This window comes from Lytechinus variegatus, chromosome 2 (assembly GCF_018143015.1).
Source record: "Lytechinus variegatus isolate NC3 chromosome 2, Lvar_3.0, whole genome shotgun sequence".
NCBI classification, from domain to species: Eukaryota; Metazoa; Echinodermata; class Echinoidea; order Temnopleuroida; family Toxopneustidae; genus Lytechinus; species Lytechinus variegatus.
The window spans coordinates 46,775,779-46,791,240 of NC_054741.1; the positions used below are offsets into that span (position 1 = coordinate 46,775,779).

Here is a 15,462-nt window from a genome sequence, read left to right on the forward strand (position 1 = left end):
GTCTATTGGAGAGTTGGGGAGTCAGTCACACAGGCGAAACAAATCCCAGATCGATCAAACCTATTACATCATACCCAATGACATACCATCGGTCGGTTTGGAGTCGATATGGTATGATGTGAGTGTAGCATAAGTAAATAGCCATCAGAATAATAATGACAGTTCTATTTTCAGACAGGTTTCCATAATACCCAAATGGAAGGTATTTTGACCCAGAGTGGATTATTAGAATTAAATACAAATGGAGTCTTTGTCGATGTGAACTCAATTTAAGTTTCGATTTGGGGATATTGTATCAAGTATAATTATAAAGCTGTTGTAAACGTCAAGTCTAATTCGAAATGATTGAAGTTGGACATTAATATTGTCGTAAACACAGAAGGGGAAGGTCTATATGAAACTGGTTAAGAATACATACTCTTTGTAATGTTGTAATTTAAAATATATATCACTGTTACGTGAGGATATGTTTTGATATTAATTGTAGGGATAAAAAATGGATATGTCATGTACATTGAATAAAGAGATCGCTCATTCATCAAGATGTGGCCTGTAATAATACTCCCTTCCCAAATCGTGAAAATGTGAATCTAAAAGAATCTTCAGAACAAGATTAAATTCACCCTGTTCGTTGAAATCTGAAAAAATAAACATCACTATAGTTCCATTGGTGTATTTACAATACACAAAACAGTCTCCAACTTTCCATGACCTCAGCAGCATGATTGGGGAGAAGTTCATTATTTTAAAATGTTAATCATTCTAAAGGTTCGTTTTTTTAATGCAAATTGCATAGGGCCTATTCCAAATTGCTCGGCTGTCCGAAAAAATATATGGTTCGTTATTCCAAAGGTTCATTAGTAAATCAAAATGAAATAAGATTCGATAGTCCGAAAAATAAAAGCCTCGTTAGTGATAGATAATTTATGAACAATTCGGTCCTAGCTTCATTTTGGATTTATCAAACTTTTGGAATAACCAATCTTCGGAATAACAACTTTTACCCACCTCATTGCATGTAGTGTGTATCCTTGTCCCCTATACACCATTCTAGTCTATTATTAGAAAGGATCGCGACTTGGATTTATGATACTTCTGGATACGAAATTCGGGGGGGGGGGAGGTTCTGGATACAAAGTTCAGGTTTTTTAAGATTTATATTCTGCGGATTTGGGGATAAGCAAGCTAGTAATCATCGATCGAACTTGAATATATGTGCGATAAGTGGATCACAAAGGCCTTCAAAATCACGAGTTGACTACACTGCTCATATGAATATCCCCTCTCTCTCTCTCTCTCTCTCTCTTTGTATTGTGCCATGAACATGGAGAGATCCATGATAGTGTGTTAGGTCCACCAGATTATCCGATTACCTCTTTATTCGGTCAAATAATAAAACAAAAGGATTCAAACCAATTAACACTATATTAGCATGATTAGTGTAAACAATGCACGAACTTTCACGGGGAGAGAAGGGTATTTCCCTTTTAGGATATTATTAATAACAAGTAAGCAAAAAAATAGACTGCATATTGAGGTACATCATGGGCTGTGTTTCATGATATGTGTCAACAATGCAACTTTGCAACAACAAAAAATCATTAGTTTGTGATTGAAGACAGATTTGTCATTGCATCATGGATTCGTTACTGAAATAATTGAAGTATGACTTTCGTCTCCAGAAATAAGTACAAGCGTATTCATCTCATTCTCATCGACGACTTAAAATAAGGAGTTCGATCCTCGAAGTTCTATCTAATTTCACTTTAAGTCAAAATGGCCAACGCCAACGCGTGTACATAATTTTTAGGTAAAGCTAAGGTTTCAAAGTATAATCAATATTGTTTGCGGTCAGTGTATATTTTATACAAATATTTCCCACTTCGTAAATAGTGTTCAAATATCATCTAGTCTACTTTGCGGCGTTCTTTGTACTCTTCCAACAAATGCGGAATTTAAAGAATTTGGCATGCCAAACATATTTATGAAAATAGCTAATGATGCATTGAAAATTACGTCGAATGCAGAGTAGGCAGTATACGAGAGCTGTTTGATATATATAACTGTATATTGTCATATTGTATTTGCTATGCTATGTATGTATAATAATATTGTATATGTATTCACGGTAAGTCAAAGGGTCCGTACAATATCTTTTTTTATTATCATTAATATTCAAACCATAATGAAAATAATTCCTGTGCCATTTCATCACTATAGTGTTTCATAGGCTCAGTGCCTTTTATCAATCATATTTGGTACATTCTGTCATTATGATAGATAGGTAGGTAGGTAGATAGATAGATAGATAATTAGATAGATAGATAGATGAATAGATCGATAGATAGATAATTAGTTAGATGGATGGATAGACAGATAGATAGATAGATAAATAGATAGATGGATGGATGGATGCCACTGTGTCAAAATATATATATTTCTCCGCCTCAATTGTATTTCTTACAGAAGATGCAAGATACATTAATTTTGGTCGAAATTTGACCCATAAATGCCATGCGCCCTGTATAACAGATTCACAAGAAGCTTATTTATCGGACCTCTGCTTTGGAAGTGCCAATAATCGTCACGCATTGTCCTAGATAAACCATGATTAAAAATGATAAACGTGCAAAAAAAAAATTCATAACGATGGCGAGGACAGGGAACTTAAAATAACCTCCTCAATCTCTCTACCTCGGAAGGTCTTCGATGTATCTTTAACATGATGACCCTGGGATATATGACATTGATGGAATATGATGGATGTACCGCAGGTGATGTGATTCCTTCACGTATATCATATCTCATCTACTGAGTATATGCAATATGTGCATGACAGGCGCCAATCTAGGGCACGTTCCCTTCCCCCTTCGCGAAAATTAGGCAGCCAGGCCCCCTTAAAAAAACCAATATATTTGCTTGTTTGTAATCTTATTTTGGGAGTAGTTCATGGAGTGAAATTTTTATTGAGGGCCTGTCAGGAAATTCTGAATATATCGTCCCATTTCATATTTGCCCCCTCCTTAACTAAATCCTGGATGTACTCCATCTCATGGTGACGGTGAATGCAATTAAGACGAAAGCATTATATACTTTAGAAGACGTGGTAGAAGGGGCGGTCGGAGGGCAAGCAAATGGAGGAGGAAGTCTATATGCGAATAAGATTATGATTTGAATATAAAACAGACTAAAAAATGATGAATTGATTTTTCATCCAAAAGCAAAGTAACCGCTGGGAATGAAATGAGAATACCGGATACAGAGAAGATATTACAATGTCGATATGCTCATATTTTGTCCAGTAATCATTGCACATATGACAATTTTGTCGGACAATACGTTGAAAATCATCAAGACCAAAATCCAAGTATCACCATAAGCATATTCACCATCGTCAACAAATCCACCTGCCACTACCATCCCCACATCTGATTATGTGCCAAAGACAATTCCCATCATAACTACCACTGCCAACATCTTGTCAAACCTATACCATCACTGCTGCTACCATCTACATGTATAAAACCATGCACTACCGCCACTATCATCACCTCTACTATCTCAATGAACCCAACCACCAACCACCATATCGTCATCATCACCACTAAGTTAAACATGATCAATTTGTTTTTATGGATCCTTTAGACTTCATCATTACCAACATCAACACCAACTGCATCCCTGTCAGCATACAACGCCATCACTACCGGTATGACCACTTCCACCACCAAGTCTTCAAATATCACTACCAGACACACTGCAACATCAAGCATCATCATCATCATCATCGTCATCATTATCATCATCATCATCATCATCACCATCACCATCATCATCATCATCACAATCATCATCATCGTCATCCTCCTCCTCCTCCTCCTCACCATCATCATCGGGTCGTGTGGTCCAGTGGTTAGAGCATTGGACTCATAATCGCAAGGTTGTGAGTTCGAATCCTCACTCTGCAATTTTCTCCACTTTGATAAAAAGGCCCGAGAGTAATATCTGTCGTCTATAAGGTCAGCCACTATGACTGATTAACCTAGACGTAAAAATATTTCCTAGGTAATTGTTACCAACTAGGCGTTTACCAGCAAAAATGCTGTCCCGCCGAATTCCTACGGGAGTTACCATAAACAGAAAAAGAATCATTATCATCTATATCATCGTCATCATCATCATTATCAGAATTATCATCATCATAATCATCATCACCATCATCGTCCTCTTCCTCCTTCACCTCCTCCTCTTCCTATTCATCATCAGCATCATCCTTACCGCATCACATTCACCATCGACTCTCTGCATCAGGTAGTGTAGGGTACATTCAACTTACCAACCACCATAAGAGTGAACTCGAACCCTCTCTTTACTGATTTCCTCTGCATCTGTTCTGGGAGGGTGGCGAACCCAACGTACTCCCTGCTCGAGTGACCCTGTGAAGGTAATTGTAAATTAACGATTTAGTTGAATTTACTGGGGTAAGTCACAATTTTTCTTCATAAATCATTCAAATACATATCAATCAATGTAACTTACACGAGTATTACTTTCCCATTAACAAAATCTCCATAAAAATATATTTAAAAAAAAATGTCGATTATTTGGTTTGCTCTCAAATTTTAAGCAAGATTTAATCACTGTGTTTGAAATCAGTCGCTCATAGGTCCATGCTCATATCCAGTCGCATAAAAGTGGCTATATTAACTGCTAAAGGAAATTATGAATGTAGCCGAGTAAAAAACGCAAGCTCCAGATCTAAACTCGATATATGTTGATGGAATAGAAATTATATCAATGGTGCAAGCAAGTATAAATGGTAAACATGGTAAAGCTTTTGTAATAAAATGAGCCATCAAACAATTTTAATTGTTTTAAGTAACGATAAATATACGTGATTTGTTTAAATGTGTCTTTTATACCGTTATATAACATATGAATATTATAAAATGAAAACGCTGACATAATATTCTCTGTGTATGACCAATGGAATTCCGTATAAACATCTATTCATGGACCTTTTTTACATAATGTATTCGTCTAGGCCTATAAGGAAGGATACATGGATATATAAAGGAAGGAAAATGAAAGAAAAATAAACTAAAACATAGACATTTTCCTGTTGCTATATTGTAATACATACATTTTGCTCAAAATCACGTCTAACATGTTCATGATGTTTAAGGAAATATTAGTGACCACTGCTCACACTCTCCTAATTTCCATGCCAAAACATGATGTATTTATGTTGTTTTGTTCGTTACCCCTTTTGTCTCTTATAAAAGAACTTCTTGTTATTATATTATCATAGCGAGGATTTTTTTTTCTGGGATGGCATTATACCTGGAAACTATTTAAGAAAAAAATAGTATTATTAATATTTTATTAATTGTGACGTTGTGTTCATCATTCCTGGTGCTCGCAATTTCTGTTTGATGAAATATATAATAATGTTGTACTAAAACATCCCGTTTTCAAGTCAATATACACCATATACATGATATACATGTATTTCCCCGCACTTCGAGGTATTGTTTTATGTAGTGACATATGCTTCTCTTCCATGACTACTTAAAAGAGATTGTCCCCTTTTAAATTCTGAATATAAAATATTCCCAGTTTGTGCTTACGTTTGCATTAGTGGATTGGTGAGATATGTTTGCTCTTCATGAATTCCTGAAAACATTCCTTAAAATTTTCCCTTTACTGGTATGAAAACTTTATCAGAAATTTTCAGCTCGCGCTTCGCGCTCGCATCATTTAGTAAGTGAAATACGTATGGTCATAGTGAACTTTTACATACAAGCCTAAGAATGCCCCTCTTCAGTTCTAAATTTCAAAAATTTCAGCTCGCGCTTCGCGCTCGCAGTATTTGATTAGTGAGATATATATCATGTTCATGATTACAATGAGCACAAAAAGTGCTTCTTGTGTTTAGGTGTAATTCTTACAAAATCAGCAAGAGCTTGACCCACGCATTAGATCACTGGTGTCTGGTGAGATATGTATTCTCTTCATTAATTCCTAAAAACTAGTCCGGGTTTTGTCCCTGTTTGGGGTTAATATATACACAAATTTCAGCTCGCGCTTCGCGCTCGCATTGTTTGCTTAGTGAGACAGGTACGTATCATGATTACAAAAAATTGCTTACATCCCTTTTTTAGGTCTGAATGTCAAACATTCTCAGCTCGCTCTTCGTGCTCGCATTATTTAATCAGTGAGATACATATTTGTTTAATGACACAGTCCTTAACATGCTTCTATAAGGTCAGTATACCTGGCAATTGAGCGCGCTTCGCGCGGCCAGTAAGTGACTAACAAATTTTGCTGGTGCCCCCCCCCCCATGCCGTGACCCACGGTACGCCACTGGCCAAGGTTAAATACATTTTTTCGATGGAGTTTGTTAAACTGGATTTCGGAAAATAGAGGCTAATAGCCTGCTAATAGGTTTCCAACCAAAATCAGTAGCTCATGAGGACAAATGTTTAAAAGACCGATCGCTTAACCTTCTCATGAGATTATAACATTGTGCATTTAGTTGGTTTCAACTCGTTTGGCCGAACTGTAAAACCAAAATACCCAAATTAATACATTAGCTTTCTTCTGGTTTCTTTTGTGTATGTTGAATAAAGTGTCTAACGATTTCAGAATGCAAGGCTCATCAGTCTATAAAATCCCCCAAAACACCGTCAATGCAGAGGCAACTTTGAAATAAAATTTGAAGTAAAATGGTAAAGTTTACAAAGAAATGGTTTCAATTACGTGCCATGTTTACATGAAGTGATCTGTTCAGTTCCCTTTCCATGTACAATGATACACATGATTATTATTCATTTACTCCTTGCTTGTTCCTTAAATATTTTACTATTGTGTGAACCTGACAGTTCAATTTCTATATTTGTTGCAATTACTGTTGTACTGTATTTCGTTGTTATTAATTTGATTTGTCATCGAAAAGATATCTTGTTATGTTTGAATAATAATAAAATCCCTGTGGAGGGGAAACAAATTGAAAAAAAAACAACTTTGAAATAGCAGACAAATTAAGGATTTATAAAGCATGTGATTTTGAAGTTGAAAGGAAAACGAATAAGTGTAATGTAAGTGTTCCGTTTCTATCCAGGCAATCATTGTTCTATATTCTTCGTTCTCTATGACATTTACTTATGGTAAATACTTATGGTAAATAATTCAATATATTTTGGTTTATTTTCATCATCGTAGCAATATTGTACACACTTAAAATGTTGAACAACATTCTGTCCACTGTGTCGGGTAATGTATTTTGGTAAAAAAACTATATATTTATATTCTGGGTAATTATTATCCAATTTAGCAAATTTATTGCTCAATTAATAGTTTTTATTGAGCGATTTGGGCAGATTTTAACCAATAGTTGTGTGGACAGTATGTTGCCCAATGTTGGTTAAAAGTTGGGCATTTTGTTTGCCCAACTATTTTTAGAGTGTAGGCCTAAAGGATAAGAATTCGTCGAGGGAGGTGACAATGCCAGCATACAGTACCGATTATATTTTCTCTCTCTATCCCATTTAAATTTTGTTAGTCCCTCCATCCACTTTTTCCTTTCCCTATATCATGAATGTTTGTCGCCACCCCTCTTTCCCTCTTACTCCCAATCTCTTCCTTTCTCTCTCCTTTCAGGTTGACATGTTTTGGAAGTGTGATGATGACAATTGGAACGCAATTCCCTTTGAGGAGCTGACACGTCAGGAGCCAATAGACCGTGATATTCTGAACTTCGTTAGTTGTGTCGTTAGCAAAGCTGGATGGCGAGATTGAAAAGACTGTCCATATAACATAGAGCTCTATGCATATACTGTATACAGCAGAGTATGCCAAAATACAGTAATAAAGTAAAAATCACGAGGGGCAACAGGGGTATGAATGTATGACCCGGGTGTATGAGCCCCCTTTTGAAGTTGATACCTCAAAATTTGGCATTAATACCCCAAGGTACACCCATGCCAGAATAGAGATTTCTTCATTAGCTGGGCACGAAGTTCATATGACATAAGATGGACAGCGGAAGAATCAAACGGGTCAAAGAGGAGTGATACAGCGGTTTTTTTCTTCTAAATTTATGAATACACAAATTCATGGTACTTAAATATATTTTGACCGGTCTGATGCTTTCAAAATACCTTACCCTCTGCATGTACTGCATGTTTTCTGTAGTTTTTCTCTTTATTTCGATTTTTTAAACAATTATTTCGTCATCAGTACTATAATTGTTTAATAAAAACCTGGCCATCAAACGAAAATACATCCAAACATTGACTGAGAATCTTTAAAAAAAATAGTTAATCTTATGGATAAACATATGGATCAAAATAAGTCATTTGTTATTAAAAATTTCCTGAACGTTGATTTAGTTCGAAAGACGCTGATATAGTTCCCGAGTGTTTTTTTGTTAATGTGTTTTTAAATGTATATGCGTGATCAAAATGACTGAGGGTAGCTGTGTAGCCCCCCCCCCTTCCTCGAGTTGCCCTTTTATGGTGTAACGCTAACCACTTCCCAAATAATTGGATTATTATATAGCCAGGGATGCGTTCATCAATAATTCTGGGCAAATAGGTTGTAAGATCTGACAACTTTCCATGGTTTTAATTGGTTGAGAAGCACGAGTGTCTGACTGTTACTATGGCAACGGTCTGACAATGCCAACTAGTCAGTGTTGACAACTTTTACGAAACGATCCCCTGGAAATAGTGACACGATGAACGAGTTGAATATCATATGTTTTTAACAAAACATGATAGTCAAAAGTGGGCGTTGCCTGTGCTTTCCCAAGTTGAGCAACAACTTCTCACATATTGGCAGCACACAGTCATGTCTGGGATGTCAGACGAGTCACTTGTCACAAATATATGAACACGTAGGGTAATGAACTTTACTATAGGTCTGGATATCTCAAATATTGAAAGGTTAGATCTCATCCGGACTTTACAGTCGTGAAATAGATCAGGGACAATAAAACTATGACGTGAATATTAGCGAAGTATGCCTTTGGGAAAACATCCTTGAACCAACATAACCAACGCGACTCAATTCTAGAGAATGGGCACAATACTGATTACCCCAAACGAGCCTATATTGATTTTTTTAACAAGAACGCCATCAGCAAAATAAATTCGATCAAGTTATTTGATTCATGAAAATTAATAAGTACATCATATACAGACAGTAAAAATACTGTGAATGAACTAAGAAATTAATCAAATAAGAGAACTTTTTATAGGAATCATGTTTAAAGGAATAGACGACTATTCTTTCGTGACGTGTCATCATCGGCGTGATAAATTGTCAGACATGGGCCAAGTCGCTTGAAAGTTACTATTATGGTAACTTTGCCATATAATGGTAACTACCATGGTAAGAGTGCTCAACAGCCAATCAAAATCAAGGATTTCTTGGAAGTTACCATCGAACGGAAAAGTTCATATAATAATAAATTTTATGCAACTACCCCCACATGTTCTTGTCAGTGTATATCCTTCGGTGTTGTCGCAGTCCGACCAATGAAACCGAGTCCAGGATCCAGTTGCATATAAGTTGCCATTATGGTAACTTTGCCATCCAATGGTAACTATCATGGAATCCTTGATTTTGATTGGCGGTTGATCATCGTTTCCATGGTAGTTACCATTGGATGACACAGATACCATAATGGGAACTTTTATGCAACGGGGTCCAGACCGATCATAACTATCACATTTTTTTTTGCAAATGGCTCCAAACCGAACAATTCAGGTTGGTTGGCTTGGGGTCGGTTACGTTAATACGAGAGGATTTTACACTGATTGAAACCTCCAATGAAGTGGTTAAAATTAACAGACGAAGAACAACAACATTTGTTTCTGTCAAATACCTTATAATCATATATATACTCGCTTATCATTTGAATATGTCTTCAAATTTAAATTCATTGCTTATTCACATTCACTTTTTTTCTTTTACTTACAAGGAGATTGCTAATCTACCTTTATAAAAAAAAATGTCACACACATTACCAAAAGATATCAAGAGAGCGAAGCGACCGAGTTTGTCATGGAGGGTACTTATGCATTTCCTACACGGCAGTGGATTTTTTTTTCGTGCACACTTTAGGTAAATTTTGTGAAAATTTGTAGTAAAATAATGCAATTTTTCAGAATATCGGGTGCGGTGGGGGCAACTGCCCCCCCCCCCCGGCTGTGAACGACCATGACTATTTTAAATCGATTATGTAGAGATATATTGCTGTATTATAAATATTTTCAGCAAACTTTGCGGAAATTAATGTACACACAACGTAATGTAAATATTTACCATTTGTCATTTTACAGTCGAGTTATATCGAGTTAAAAGTCCACATAATTATCAAAAAAAGATGACAAATCTCTATGAGATATTACATGTTGCAAATACAAGGAAGTCGAATTTCAAATTTACTTAGCCAAACTTTAATAATAATAATACAAACCTCGAAGACAACAACAACATCACGTAACTTTATGCTAGACCAAGTGAGAATAGACAAGATAGGTGATCTTGATGTTCACGAACACGTTGTTTTTTTTTTTAGAATAAACTCTTCGTTCCGGGTGTTGTACTAGTATTAGTAACCACTTTTTTTCCAACGTCACATTTAAATAATGCTGGTAGATCCGGTAGATAAGGCTAAATAGGATTCATGATGGCAGATTATTCAGTATTTTTTTATACATATATTTTCCCTACAAATTGATTAATAATCAAAATCCTATAATTTCCGAGGTCGAAAATCATACAAAATTGTGATTAATCTTTGCTGGAGCAAGTAAATAGCTCAGCTAGAATATATGATATCCAATTTGGAGACGATGCAACTTATAACAAGAAAACAATTTAATGTTAATCGGACTGATAATGTATACAGTTGCACCAAGTCACACAAACACGAAACCGATTCTATACCGACCGATTGTATGTCTTTGGTCATTAAAGGGATGGTCCAGGCTGAAAATATTTACATCTAAATAAATAGAGTAACATGATTCACAGAGCAAAATGCTCAAAATCGGATAATAAATAACAAAGTTATTGAATTTTAAAGTTAATCAATATTTTGTGAAAACGGAATATATGATGAAATAAGTTGCGGTAATAAATAACTAATGCACTTAATCAGTTCCAATCATATCGTTTTAGTTTTTGGTAGAACAATTTCTAATAAACCTAATTTCATATCAAAAAATACAAAAGAACAAGTGGGGATGACATCATCAGCAAACCTAATGAATATTCATGAAGACACCGGAATATTGCAATTCTTTGAAATTCAATAGCTTCGTTATTTTGTCATCCGATCTTGATCAAATTATCAGCATTTTGCTCTGTGAATTTTACTCTATTTATTGAGATATAAATATATTTAGCCAAGAACATCCCTTTAACGTATTAGCGATCATCGGTCTGGGATGGTATTTGTCGGCGTGAGTGTATGAGAACAAGTCATCTTAAACGTCTTACCCCCTATTCCAAACTATGACAACATATGAATAATTGCTTCTGATTTAACAAAAAGAGTATTTAAATGAGATTATTACAAAGAATTAAAAAAAGGCTAATACTTCTTCCATAATTCTTGTAAAATCATCTGCATCTCAGAATAGATCGACCAATTCTTTAAAACCCTCATGGCGTTTGGCAAATATTTATATAGCAATCAGATTGAATTCTTATCAATCTTTGCAGAGGGCATGCAACATCGATTTAATTTGACTGCATTCTTCCTCTTTCACAACACACATTGTCTAACATAATCTTTGTATCAAAGTGATAATTTCGTCTGGTCATCGCCTTCGTGAACTCCAGCGATAAAAACCGTAATGGTTTTCATTGCATGTTGGTCAATAATAATAATGATAATAAAACAATAGTAATAACAACAATAATGATGCCAATAATAAAAATGATAATAATGATAATAATAAAAACGATAGAAATAACAATAATGATAGTAGTAGTAGTAATAATAATAATGATGACAATAATGATAATAATGGTAATACCAATAATAATAATGGTGATAATAATAATGATGATGATGATGATAATAAAAATAATAATTATCATTATTATTATTATTATTATTAGTAGTAGTAGTAGTAGTATCAATAGTTTGATGATGTGGAGAAATTAGCAGTATTGTATTGAGCCCGAAACTTTGAATGGCACAATATGGAAATTTATAAACAAATGATATCATACCAGTATTTCACCATTTCCCCTTTTATTTTATTTCCCTTTCTCCCTGATTTACTTGTTCGTTGAACTTTGTGGAGGGCAGTGCCCCCACTGACTCTGGAGCCCCCCCCCCTTCAGACCCCATCTATATATACACCAGCGGAAATTAGGAAGCATACATCCTCCAGTGTCATTGAAAATACCTAGAAGTACCTCAAACCAAAGAAAATCCAGGTGTTTTCCGACAAATATGAACAAGCGAAAACAATTTTTACAATGCTTTTCTGATGTTAGTACAGGTGTATGCACTTCAAAACGAGCCGTTATATTCGATGATCAGTGGCTTCGTATTATTCCTGTACTTTTGTGGTTTATGAGCTGTCTTTATAGGGATTTGTGTATCTATTCTCTCGTGCATCCTTTAATCTAAAGGCATGAGTTCACGCAGATCCAAGAAGGGGGGGGGGGGTCAAACATGTTCTAAGGGAAATGCTTGTGCCCGTTTTCGGTTAAAAAAATCTACATCGTGACTTCACTATTACGCGTATAGTCCCATTTTGATAATGCCGCAACCCTATTTGAGGAGATTTGGGGAGTTAAGTATTGTCCTTTCATTAAGGACCCCCATTTGATGGGAGGGTGTGTGCATGTAAACTGCTTTCTGCTTGTCAAGAAAATCCTCGAAACCAAAATCGATCAATTATTTCTGACCCCATCCCCCCCCCCCGCAATTTATAAAATGCATGGATCCGCGCCTGAATTTTCGCGTAAGATCGCAGTGCCTCAAATACGACATTTGACTACCTACGCAAATCACGTCGCGACGTTACTACTCTCCTTCCAAAAGTAATTCGTCTTCATTAAGTTTATTCTGCAGGAATTCAAGCGAAGGGTTATTTTAGGGTAAGGAGACTTAGTAAGGCCTCTATATAAGCCTCTTCACAAGACAAAATTAAAGTGTAATGGGGAAAATAGGGGAACTAAGTATCTTTAAGCTACTTTGAAAGTTCTTTCCAATTAAGAAGCTTGGATAAACAGTTGTGTCATTGGCCTTTGTTAACAGTACAACATGTACTATGCAGGTGACTTTCGTTTACCCATATTAGCTCTATGGTTTACCCATCGCTAGCAGGCTATCATGCGTAAAGTCGCCCAAAGACCTGTAAGTTCGCTCATATTATATTGAACTAATATGGAATATTCTTCTTCTTCAAGGTAGTTCTTGACGACATGAAAGCTTGTTGGGTATAGCGCGAAATAATAACGCCAAGCACTGTAACAAGAGGTAATTCATCATTTTAATCGTATCATGTTAAGAAAAAAAAGTTCACCTGGGATTCAATTCAAAATGGTTTATCATGTTTATTAAAACCCCTTTCTTTGCGGCCAAAGCCGAATTGCGAAAGTTTACATTTCAAACAAAATCATAGGTGATTTACGACAAGATTAATTATGCCTTAATGAACTTATGACTTCTGAATCTTAATTATTGAAATTTTGTCAAAATTTATTGCATCAGCAAATCAAAAACAGTCATGCTCGTTCCTACAATAATCAATTACAGACTGGTGTACATGCACCGAGATACATAAAACCAAGGAGTTAGTTACCAGCAGAATAAAAAATTCTCGGCCTATTATGTTTGCAATCGAGAGGAGAGATCTCCATTCTTTTACTTCTCTTTTCTGAATTAAATTAAACTTGACCTTAATTTTCTTGTCTAATTCACAATCACTTCTATCGACAAAATAATATTCAAAATCTATGATCCTTAAAAATCGGCCACAGTTTCTACATTTACAATATTCAATGTCATTTCATTCAATGCACACAGTTATTTTATCGTCTTAAAGACAGTTCATATCATAACTTATCACAACATAGAAATATTTTTCCCGTCTTTTGAATAGTACATACTTCTCCTTCATTCAAATTTAAGTCTCAATAAGTTACATTTTCTATTTTATGTGTGTAATTTATTCGCTATTGTGTTTCATGTAATACATCCCGCAAATGGCACATGTGTCATGGACATGTGTGGAATGTGATACTTTCTTTGACTATACTATAAGACAAAACAATTAAATCTTAATAATAGCACAAGAAAGAAACCGTACTTGAATAACTGAGTACAAACACAAAATACTAACATGGACGATCTCTTATTTCTGACATATAGGGTCGTATTGAATGAAAACAACATTAATGAGTCACTACTTTGAGAAAAAAAGTAAAATGAGGAGTATATATGCAGCAGTCCTGAAATAAAAATAACCAGGCAGGAAATGTTCATTTTCTGACAGTTCTAGCATGCAAAAAGCCAATGATCACTGTCTAATCTGTCAGACCTCCTTCGTCTATTTTTCTTTTAATATTTCACTCTCTCCCTCCCTTTCACTCTAAAAATGGGGGTTATTTTCACTTGCTGATCACTCAATTTGGAGGGAATTTTAAGTGAACATACACAAGTTTCACACAAATTTCAGTTTAAAAAAATGAATTTCACTCCATAAACAACGTCACTTTTAATTGAGTGAAATTTCATTCACTCTCTTCGAGGAGTGAATTATTCATTCATTTTCCTTGTTTTAGAGAATGTAAATGAGTCTGTCAAGTTGCATTGATTCGGACTGCCACAATAAATATGAAATTTTGACAGTGTCACTAAAATGTATTGTCTTATGCCAATATCTATCATATTACGATGAGAAAAAAAAAGTTTGAAAGAAAGCCCATTTATGTGCCATGAACTAGTCAGTGGCAGATTCAGACGGGGTGTAAGGGGCGCACAGCCCTCTATATTTTGAGAATAGCCCACTAAACCTACATCAGCCAAATCTAAGAAAATTTTCGTTTGCACCCCCTCTCTTTCAAAATCCTGAATGCGCTACTCTAACATGTCTAAGTTGTGGTTATTAAAATTTGTACAATGATTATTTGAAGCATGAATAGATTTCATTGTAAATCTACTAATTTGGTGGTCGTGTTTTTTTTGTCTGAAAAATTTCTTCCTAATCCGTAAGGTATAGATTTCTGTAAATATGATAATATCATAATCATACGGGGAAGCGAGAGTAATTAAAATACTGAAAATTGATTAGGAATCTTAGGAAACATGGAATTTTATGTCATTTAGATACTGCATGCATAAACCATACATACATTCATGTTGATTGTTGCTTATCTAACTTGCCAATGAAAATGGTGATAATATTGGCCGATTATATTTT

At 35.2% G+C, this 15,462-nt stretch overlaps 1 protein-coding gene across 4 annotated transcripts in view; it reads right to left on the bottom strand.

Moving 5' to 3' along the window:
- Positions 1–15,462, bottom strand: part of LOC121408171 (septin-5-like) — a 48,683-nt gene that overhangs the window by 22,874 nt on the left and 10,347 nt on the right. For all 4 annotated transcript variants that reach the window (XM_041599525.1, XM_041599524.1, XM_041599526.1 and 1 more), the window contains one exon: positions 4,337–4,436. In XM_041599525.1, the coding sequence (XP_041455459.1) occupies positions 4,337–4,436 (100 nt within the window). The remainder of the gene's footprint in view (positions 1–4,336; positions 4,437–15,462) is intronic.